This window comes from Pundamilia nyererei, unplaced genomic scaffold (assembly GCF_000239375.1).
Source record: "Pundamilia nyererei isolate P.nyererei 1_Seehausen unplaced genomic scaffold, PunNye1.0 scaffold00392, whole genome shotgun sequence".
In the NCBI taxonomy this organism is placed as follows: Eukaryota; Metazoa; Chordata; class Actinopteri; order Cichliformes; family Cichlidae; genus Pundamilia; species Pundamilia nyererei.
The window spans coordinates 126,796-136,937 of record NW_005187793.1 but is presented as its reverse complement, the minus strand read 5'-3'; the positions used below and the strand labels follow the sequence as shown (position 1 = coordinate 136,937).

General features: G+C 39.1%; 2 protein-coding genes across 2 annotated transcripts; both read right to left on the bottom strand.

The window, feature by feature from the left end:
• Positions 1-288: 288 nt before the first annotated feature.
• On the bottom strand, positions 289-3,794 carry cyba (cytochrome b-245, alpha polypeptide). Its single transcript, XM_005752948.1, has 6 exons — positions 3,604-3,794; positions 3,272-3,341; positions 1,736-1,810; positions 1,565-1,648; positions 1,354-1,435; positions 289-946 (listed from the first exon to the last, which is right to left on the bottom strand). Exons 1-6 carry the CDS (start codon positions 3,659-3,661, stop codon positions 755-757), a joined length of 561 nt encoding a protein of 186 aa, XP_005753005.1. The 5' UTR covers positions 3,662-3,794; the 3' UTR covers positions 289-754.
• A 356-nt stretch (positions 3,795-4,150) lies between these two features.
• mvda (mevalonate (diphospho) decarboxylase a) lies at positions 4,151-9,952 on the bottom strand. The gene is made up of 10 exons (XM_005752947.1): positions 9,519-9,952; positions 9,225-9,295; positions 7,941-8,055; positions 7,700-7,846; positions 7,380-7,579; positions 7,183-7,257; positions 6,835-7,053; positions 6,323-6,438; positions 5,108-5,216; positions 4,151-4,712 (listed from the first exon to the last, which is right to left on the bottom strand). Exons 1-10 carry the CDS (start codon positions 9,592-9,594, stop codon positions 4,632-4,634), a joined length of 1,209 nt encoding a protein of 402 aa, XP_005753004.1. The 5' UTR covers positions 9,595-9,952; the 3' UTR covers positions 4,151-4,631.
• Positions 9,953-10,142: the final 190 nt, after the last annotated feature.

The following is a 10,142-nucleotide window of genomic DNA, read 5'->3' as shown; positions in this document are numbered from 1 at the left end:
GAGGGGTAACAAAAGATATAATACAATACATAAACATGCAGAACTTGTCTGACAACCAGCACCTAAACCAAATGAATGATCCTAAGATTTTTTTCCCTTTGTAAGCAAACAATTGATGGCAATATGACAAAAATGCAGAAGAAGAAAGAAACAGCTGAGACAAGAAAGGGAAATTCTGACATATTGAAATTGTGTACATTTGCAAAATGGGGAAGTTGCATTGCTTAAAATAATTTACCACAGAAACCTTGTAGAATAGAGATTTAAAGAATACGCCTACAACACATAATGAGTCAAAGGATAAAATGAGTTTATTTACAACACAGTGAAAATGCTAGCAAAAAGTTTAATAAATGGCTTAATGTCAGCCAGATACAGTCAAAAACAGCTGTTAAACAGCATTGGGATGAGCTGCTTTTTAAGAAATACGTAAAGGGTTAAAACACAGTGTAATTATTTTGGATGCAGAACAACTTAAAACAAATTGACAATATTTGTTAGCGGATGACACTTAGCAGCTACAGTGTTTACATTTATATTCTGTTGTCTGATTTTTCTTTCTTCATTGAACAAATTATTTCCTTCCTTCATTTTCTCCTCCCATTTTTCTTAGTTGAGTTGAGTTAAGGAGGTGTGTGTCTAACTTGTTGCCCGGTCAACAGAAACACTAAACTTCAGAAAAACGTTGTTCATCCAGAGTTACACAATCCAGTAAACTCCAACTGTAACTGGTTATGGACTGAAGCTATACTGCTTATTCATCATCAGTAACAGACATGGGGTTGTCATAGGCTGATTTTTCAAGGTCGCCTGCTTGTTTCCTGCGCATCTCTGGAGGAGGTCTTGGTGGTGGATTCTGAGGAGGATTCTTGATGCTCTGTGCAACTGGTTTTCGGGTCTCCTTCCGTGGAAGAATGGGCTCCCAATGCTCGCCTCGTATAGCGGCCTACAAAGCAAGAAGATGACAAATCAACAATGACTGGCTTGTGGATGATTAAGTTAAGCATGACTGAAAGTTACTGTTCAAGCCTGAAAATTAGGAAGATTATTATTACTGGTCCTTTTCTTTGACACTCACAGTAGTTTAGAAAATATAAAAATAAACAGTGCAACCTCGAAAGCTTCCACAGAGATCCACAGAGGTGTTGAGGAATTCAGTCACACCCCTAACTGTTCAGATTTCATAACTACATCTTTCAACAGAGGTGCCAGTAACGAAACAACCTCTTCCTTGTTGCTATTTCCTTGTTTCCACTAACTGGCCAGTTCCTGCTTCAGTTAACAACTTTATCAAAAAGTTATTTAACTTACTGGATAAAAGAAAAATAAATGGGTTAAAAGCTGCAAACTTACTGCAAGGTAGATGAGGCTGGCAATGCCAAGGCAGACACATCCGAGAACAGTGGCAAGCATAAAACCTCCAGGTACACAGATGCTGAGGGAAAAAAACAAAAACAAAGGAATTTGACGACAAAAGACAAAATAAACCAAGTCATAATTCTTGACTAATCGACAGTGATAGAAAGCTGTTTGGCAAAGATAGCAGCTGAGATAAGGAACTCACGCAGCATGTAAGAATGCCCTGACATAGTAGTTCCTGGTCAGTGGTCCAAAGGCTTTTACGCACACAGTGAAGCAGTACTGGCCCCTGAGAGAAATTAGGACACAACCATGAGCAACTTAGAACTTGTCCATTAAAGTCCATCACACATCCAAATGAATAGTGTTTGCTTACGTTCTCTCCACACTCGTGCCCTTGGCCCTCTTGCTTCTGGGATACTCAAGTAGACACACAAACACCCCAGCAGCACTAGTTATCTGTCAAGGTGTTTTCTTTAAAATAATGTTCTTTATTTACATGCAAAGTGTCACACAGACATAAAAACAGAAACAATATATCATCATCAGTAAACACAGTGCACTAAGTCAACAGGACCAAAAGAAGTAAGATAAGAATGCTCACTGAGATAAGTCTGAGAAGTGAAATTGAGATAAACACTGGTGACGCTGAGCGGTTCAGCAGGCAAAGACAATAATGAATGAGAGCATTGTTTCTAATACAAAAGAGAATATGTCCATTATTTCATAAGAATAGCTACAACATGGGAAAAGAAAGTACTTTCCCATGTTGTATTTTTGCCATTAATGAATAAAAAGAAATAATGTTCTTGCATGTCAGTGTGAACATTGTTAAGCACAGCATCGGTTAAATCCATAATACTAGAACATTTGGTCAGGTTTGATGTTAACTTGCTGCATAATTGTGCTTAACATACTGTGTGATGCATCATATACATTTGACAGTTATTGTATTAATAACACTCATTCAACTGCTTGTCAATAAAAACACCAATTCAGTCACTAATGAGGCCGGAACAAAATGCCTTTTGACATATATTAATAACTTTAAATAAGCCTTAGAGAGAAAGAAATTTCACCCACTGAGCTGCGAAAACACTTCCTGATGGAAAAGATAGGAGAGGAATGGCTGCACTGATTGAGCAACAATGCAATAGAAACTAAAATGACATGTTGTGCAGAGAAGGATCTCTGAGCACAAAATCTGTCAAAAAAAAAGCAAATGGTCATCAGCAGCTTTAGACCACACGGGCTTCAATTTGTGCAGCTAAGAAAAGTAAACAGAGCACACAGTGGGCCCATGAGTGGACATGCATGGCTGGAAAAAACATATTGCCTGGTTGATTGGCGATGACTCTCTTTCTGCAGCATTTAGATGGTGGGGTCAAAATTTGGCACATCATTTAACGAATCGTTACTGTTTTAGTATAATTTGAATGTAACAGCAGAGTATTGTTGATGAGCATATGTGTCCCTGCATGGCTACAGTGTAATTGCTCATTTCACTTGGGCAGTGCACTACGCAGTCTCAGACTGGTTTCTTGAACTTAAAATGGCCTCCACAATCACCACACCTCAATCCAACAGAGCCTGTTTAAGATGTAGTGGAGGACAGATGAATCACATCATCTGTTCTATCACGTCAATACAGACCAGAAAGCTAAAGGCTCTAGTATTAGCTGTGTAGCCTATAATGTATTTATTTGTTATAAGTATGTCAGCTTCCTGTATGCAAACTGTAGCCTGAATACATACTTTATATCAGTTCTAATCGAGAGATTTTTGTGGCGTAAATAACATCTGTACTTTATTTTAAGTTATTTAGCATATTGTTATTTCTACAACACAGAAAAAGCTTAATAAGCCAAAAATCCAGACACAATTAAAAAATACAACTGAAAACAAAGGATACACTGCATAAGCAGCAAACTGCCACCCTCTGAACTGTCCAGCAACGCCTACGATTCCTCCTGTGAGGAGAACTGAAAGAAGAAAACAGGAAGATAAGATTAAAATTATACACTCCAGCAGACTGCACAAACAAAGAGATGGTAAACTGTGCTTTATTATGTTGTCAGAAACACTCTGTAAATGAACTAGACAAGAGGCTAAAAGTATAATTCCCTTTGAAAATATTCTGTTTGAATTAAACCGCTCATGTAACCGAATAAGACAAGAAACACGCTAAATACCGCCCCCCCCCCCCCTCCTTTCCCTCCATAATAATAAAGTTTTCATACTCACTTAGACCCGACGCCAAAGCCTGCTCATTAGCCCACATCGCCCACTCAATCTTCCCCATTATGTTAACCTAACAGCACCTCTGCAACCTCCTGGAGCTCCTCCGGCGTGGATTACCGACGGTGATAATAGTTTCTACAAGGAAGAAAATGTATTTACGAGATTTGAGGGGTGCAGGAGGGCAGGTCAGAGGGCGAGGCTTGTTCTGCCTTAGCCAATCTCCGTTTCAAGCGTCATGTCCGAAAAAAATGCAGCGCTACAGCGGAAGAGGAAGAACCGAAAACTCCTGGCAGGTAACACAAGGAAAAGAAAGACCGGCTTTATCCCAAGATATTCACACTGTGATTGTTGACTGTGGCGGTGATTGTTAGGTTACCGGAATTTGTAAAAGTTTTGTTTTTTTCCTTATCTATTATTTGCTGTCCTTTTTGCTGCGTCTGTACCAGAATTATGAGTCAATCTTTTAAAGTTCTGAGATTGAATAGAGAATTATTTTTTCATCTGGATGAGAATCGGATGATGACAAAAATCACAAACAACAAATGAAATCTTGACCAAAATATATTTTATTGTGTGCCATTGACATTGAATTGACATGAATTAAATATGCACTGTTGATCGGAAATGGTGATTAACAAGAAGAAACAAAAAACTGTACAGACAATGATTTGATCAGACAGGTCAGAGAACAATGGGTCAGCTCCAGTCTCCGGTCCGATCTGTATTTATGACTCAGTGCATTGCTCACTGCAAGAGTTTCCACTTATTTACTACCCGTGTCAAGGCAGTATCAGTGTTTATCTACCTACAGACACACAGAAATGATTAAAGCTATGAAAGAACACAAAGGAGTAATGATGATATGAAAAGAGACCAAACAGGACAGTTTAATATTTAAAGGGAGACGTATCATCTTCCGCTCTTGTGAGGAAGGTGTCTGGTATTGCTGCGATAAAAGTTGTATGCAACTAAGTCACATTGGCTTTCCTGTTGCTCAGTAGAACTCGCTCCTTTAGGGCTGCAGGAGGAAATCACATTGTTTTCTTGGGAAAACCATCAGATAAAAGCAGGTGCTGAGTAGGATCCTCTACAACACGCGGGCCTGGTCCAGCCTTGAAGACAATACAAGAAGATGAAACAACAGATTAATTATGTGTGTCTGAGTGTTCACAGCTTCAAAATTATACAATTATTCTTTCCACTTGGAAACGTTAGCTTTTCAAATGAAGCACTCACTGGTCAAAGGTTCAGATAACTGTCATGGTCTTTCAGTGCCCTAGTTAAATGGACCAATGCAAGACAATGTTTCATAACAGCATGTTGAAAGGTATTGCATAGACACATCTGAACCTTCTTGCAATCCTACAGCAGACACATCACTGCAGTTTTGTGCAGCATAGATGGATCATTTAAATCTAAAACCTCTGTATCTTTCAGCTGCTGTTTAAAGTAAGCCTATAATACAAAGTTGGAGTAATTGCTTGTGTGGATAAATATGAGTGAATACCTTAGTACTAATTATGTAGTTTATTCCCTTTGGCATGGGTTCCAGACCAATACCTTGCTTCAGCTCCTCAGAAAGAGAAGCACAGTTGACTGGAAGACCCTTAATAAAGCTGCAGAGAGGAAAGAAGCACTCAGTGACACATTTTAAAAAGGACTGAAGGCCAATACACCTTAATAAGCAAAAGTACAAGTCTACCATTTGTTCTAAAACATTATTCAACATTAAGATGCAACATTAAGTCCTCTGTGGAAGTCCATTTAGCAGCATTTGCAGGTTCAGATCTTCATAGACATTTCAGATTTATTCTTCTAGGCAGGTTTTTTCTAGCTCAGGCTATTTCTGTGTTTTCAGGTTGTGTGCAATTTGAAGCAGGTTATCTTCATGTTCCCTTTCTGAAATCTTTACATCCCTGCGTCTTCATGTCCCTTCTGTGGAGAAAGACCCCAATAGTATGCAAGCATCCTGATTCACTTGCCTTCAGCAAGATAATAAGCAGTGCCTGGTATTAGTCAGAAATAGTGGTCTGCTCAGGGAGTTAAGTGTGTGCATCATTTGACCAGTAAGTTGGCTGTCTTTCCAACAGGTTTTCACAACAACTTGAGGACCTCTGAGGTTCAGTCAGAGCAGACCTTTCTTGCTTGATCACTTATTTTGGTTGGATGGCAAGGTAACTTCTGGTAAATATCTTCTAGAGATGTTAATCTACTGAGTACAATGCACTTTTGGGAACACTCAAAACCTCAGAAATGGTGCTCTTGACCAGTTTTGTGGGCAGTTTTTATAGAGTTTCCTGGACTTTGGGCCTTAATACAATATGATTTGTTAGACTTTCTTTACAGGCACATGCCTTGGTAACCTGTGCTCAAATCGTTTAGGTTTCCACAGTTATGTTGTAGACACGTGTCAAAAATAATTAAAGCAAACAGGATGCACCTGATCAAAATGTTGAATGCAACAGCAAAGGGTTTAAACACCTTGGTAAGAACTGATTTCAGTTCTTGATTTTTAACAAACCAAAACAAGTTTCACTTTCACAAATTTCAGAGTAGGTTAATGGGCAAAAGGTCTGCTTTATCAGCTTTAGATTACACAAAAAGACCTAATACTTTCCACTGTATATATCTATATATATGCATTTAAATGTTGATTTTTCAGGATTAATTAATTGCTATAGACGGATTTTAAAGGGAATGAGCTTAACATCCTTCCACTTACTCTGCTCCGTTGGTTTCTGGGGGAAAGAAATATTGAACCATGTGCACAAACTCAGGAACGTGCTGCTGTAAAGTGAAGATCACAGCATTGGGCCCTGCATCAAAAGTGTAGGCTACCTATAAAGATAATAAACAGGATGTGACTATTGCAGAAAAAATGAGATTTTCCTGTCTCCAGTTTAAAACCATCACACATCTTTCACATCTTCTTTACGGCATCATAAAAAAATGCATTATTTTAACACATGAGGAAATTAAGTTTTCTTTATTTCATTGGTATGGTGTTGAGTGATGGACTGGCAACATGTCCACTGTTAAACTAAACTCTCGCCCTATATCAGCTGGGACAGGCACCTGTGACCCCAAGTTGGATGAGTGATTAAGAAAAATCAATTTCATGGACAAACAATAAAATAAAATGTAAATAAGGGAATGGAAATACAAATATGTATAAATAAATAAAGTCCAGTGCCCAGATATTTCTCCCATAATGTCACTGTAAAAGCTGCTCACCCTCGTCTCCCCGTAATGCTTGTTGTAACGATGGACCAAACTGATGATCTGCTGCGAAACATGATTGAGGTAGAAGATAGGGGGGCACGTGTCGAGGCAGGTGGCATGAAACTGGTTACTATCCTTCATGGTTAGTTCAGCAAATGCTGCAAAGTCCTTTTTTCGTATTGCTTCAGTCATCTCTACCATCCGGCCTGGGACAACAGATTCAGCGCGGTGCTAACACAGGCACACACACGGACACAGGTATGACAGTCAGACATGTGTTGTATTAGTGAGCTGGGTTTAAATAAAGTGCCAATCAATATACATTAAAATTCTGACATTTGCAGTATAAGGTGAACACACCTTTAATAGGCAGCTTGTTTTTACACTGGTTTGCATTCCAGAGGTGCTGCCAACTGGCTTCCGCTCTGCACTGGCCTGTGACAGAAGTGCATCAAATTGATGTAACTTTTGCATTCCTGCATTTGTAAAAGCGCAAATTCATCAGTATTATTTTCACTTATTTAGTGTCACTCTTCTATACCCACAATCAGACCTACCACTAGTACGAGGATTCTGAGCTCAGGCCAGTGAGTCTCTGGCTCCACCTGCTGGGCTAAACTGTCCTTCCCATCCTCTTTGTTTCCCATGATCCACTGGACGAAACCTCCATACATGCTCCGGCATGCGCTGCCAGAGCCTTGACGAGCAATCCCAGACAACTCTCCTTCTACTCCAAACACCCGAGCCAGAGAGTAAACTGTGCCACAGAACAGTCAAAAAAAACAAAGACACTGGGACTAAGTGAAGCAATATCAACTATAAGAAAGATGGAGAAGGAGATGTTAGCAAAAGTGAATTATAGCACAGACAAGCTCACCCAGGCAAGCAAATCCAGCTGCTGAAGAGGCGAGTCCAGCAGCAGTGGGGAAGTTGTTAACTGAGCAAATGTGGACTTTGTGTGACAAACTAGCTGAATCCACGCCAGAGTCTCCATCATTACGCCTCTTCCGTGCCAATCGTCGAACTAAACATAAAGAAAAAAGAAAGAAAACTACATTGTAATATGCACTCCTTTCTGTCTGCTCTATGATTTTACAAATATAATGCACAACACTCACTCTCTCTCAGACAGGACTGCAGTCTGGGATGGGTTATGTCCTCCTCTTTACCGTTGAGCCATATTCGATCCTCCTGAAATGATCTGCTGGTTGCAACTGTAGTGGTTGTTTTCAGCTAAGCAGAAGAAGAAAGGAAGGTACGTCGGTATCAAGCTGCATTTACAGTGGTGTGCAAAAATCTTGAACCATCCCTCATTTTTTTCTATTATGTTTCCAAGAACCAGACCTTTTTGTAGTTTTTTAAGAGTGCTCGAGAGCAATAGTTCTCCAGGCATTCTGAAGTTCTTTCAAAGTTTTACTTTGGACATTGGATGCTTTTATACACATTTTTAGTCCAGTCCTTGTACCTAACCACTTATAGAGGGATCTGTTTTTGTTTATTAAGCCACTTAAAACTGATTTATCAATCACTCAAGCATAAAAAGGCACCTGACTCAAGGGATGAACCAGTGTTATGTCCATACATAACAGACCAATTAGCCAAACCAATTTTAAATTGTATCTTTAAGAACTTTGTTACTTCAGCCATTCCAAAACATTTCGTGATTTCTTTAGGTAAAGCTACATAAAATATAAAAATGTATTTTTGCACCATTAAGATGATTCCCAAAGCGTTATTTGCCAAAAGCATATCTCATCATGGGTGTGCAGTGTGTTCTTCAAAAAGGACCAAAGAACTGACAGATCTTTACAGAGAACAGAACAAAAAAGCAGCAAACATGCAAAGAAGAGCAAAAGAGAAACTAGAGAAATAATGGTGCTGTATGTAGTAGTGTATGTTATTACTAATATAACATAATATCCAATTTGAAGCCCGGAGACATGTGAAAAGCACAAAACACAGTGTATGTCTGAGTATCCCAGTTTCAAGGGACAGTGCAAAAGTGATGCCAATCGTCTGTAATCTGAGTAACAGAGAATTTCTTCCAGATTGTCACAATACTTTCCCCCCCAATATTCATTTAGTAGAATATCTAATAGACGTGAACAGGTAAAGTTTAATATAACTGTGTTCACACTGCAAATACTAAAACAGCAGATAAATATTTAAAGTTTGTCTGGCAATCCTAATTGAGACTAACAGTAATGTTATGACATAATATTCTCTTAACAGTCTATTTTATAGAGACTTTGGCTCCATTCAGTGAACTCTTACTGCCACAGCAGCAGTTTATTCTGCAGCTCTCGACAGGGAAACACGACGAAATGAGAAAACATAGAGAAAGAGTGTGTGTTTTTTTTACAGACACAGGCTTCGTGAGGATTTCGTTTTAATTAACATACCTGGTCTTGATGCAATGTGACGCTCAACGATGAGTTAATGGGTAGAATTAAGTCTTCATTTCTCTTGCCCCCTGAAAAGTAAGAAGGCTTTAACACGGAGTCCTCAACCGAGGTGTCATCAGCCTGATATTAGGATAAAATATAAATAGACTCGAGAGTAATTCAGACCTTTAATAGCCAATATTCAGTCAGACATTAACACACAGGCACTGTCGATTCAGTTTTACTTGAGTCCAAATGATACAACCGTAACAAAACAATGCTAACTCAAACACAAGTCCAGGTGATACTTACAGTATTTAATGACAGCTATATTCACTGGAGCGGTACATGTAACTATATGTGGCTGCTCAGTTCTGTCCTCCGGCATGGCTCTGCATATACACTAATAAAAAGACTACCTGAATGTTTTTTAAAACACACTGTACAACCCTCTCCCCGAGTTTAGCACTCTCAGCGTGGCTGCCTGCACCTTACTGTAGCGTTTCCTAGCAGACTCACCGGATTGGTTAGTGATGAACATGTGACTAACCCGAGCACCAATCAGAGTCGGGCTGAGTGTACTGAACTCTAAATAGCCAATGAGAAACCATCTGACCACGGTCGTGTGAAAATGAGGCAAGCGTAAGACCAACCCAGACCCCTGTCGTCGGTGTTAGGGTTTATTTAAGTCAACGCAATTTTGAATTATAAACGCAATATGAATTAAAAATCTTAATAAGTGCTCAGGCAGGAAATGACTATTGTGAATTAGAGATAAGCTGCAGGATTTAGTGCTGAAAAGGTACTCAGTTATTGTATTTGACATGTAATGAACAACTGAGGTACATTAAATGCTTTCTTATACTGTACATCATTATTGGTACTGACACCAATAAAAACAGTTCTGTCAGTTTGGTGACTACAGTGATTTCGGAC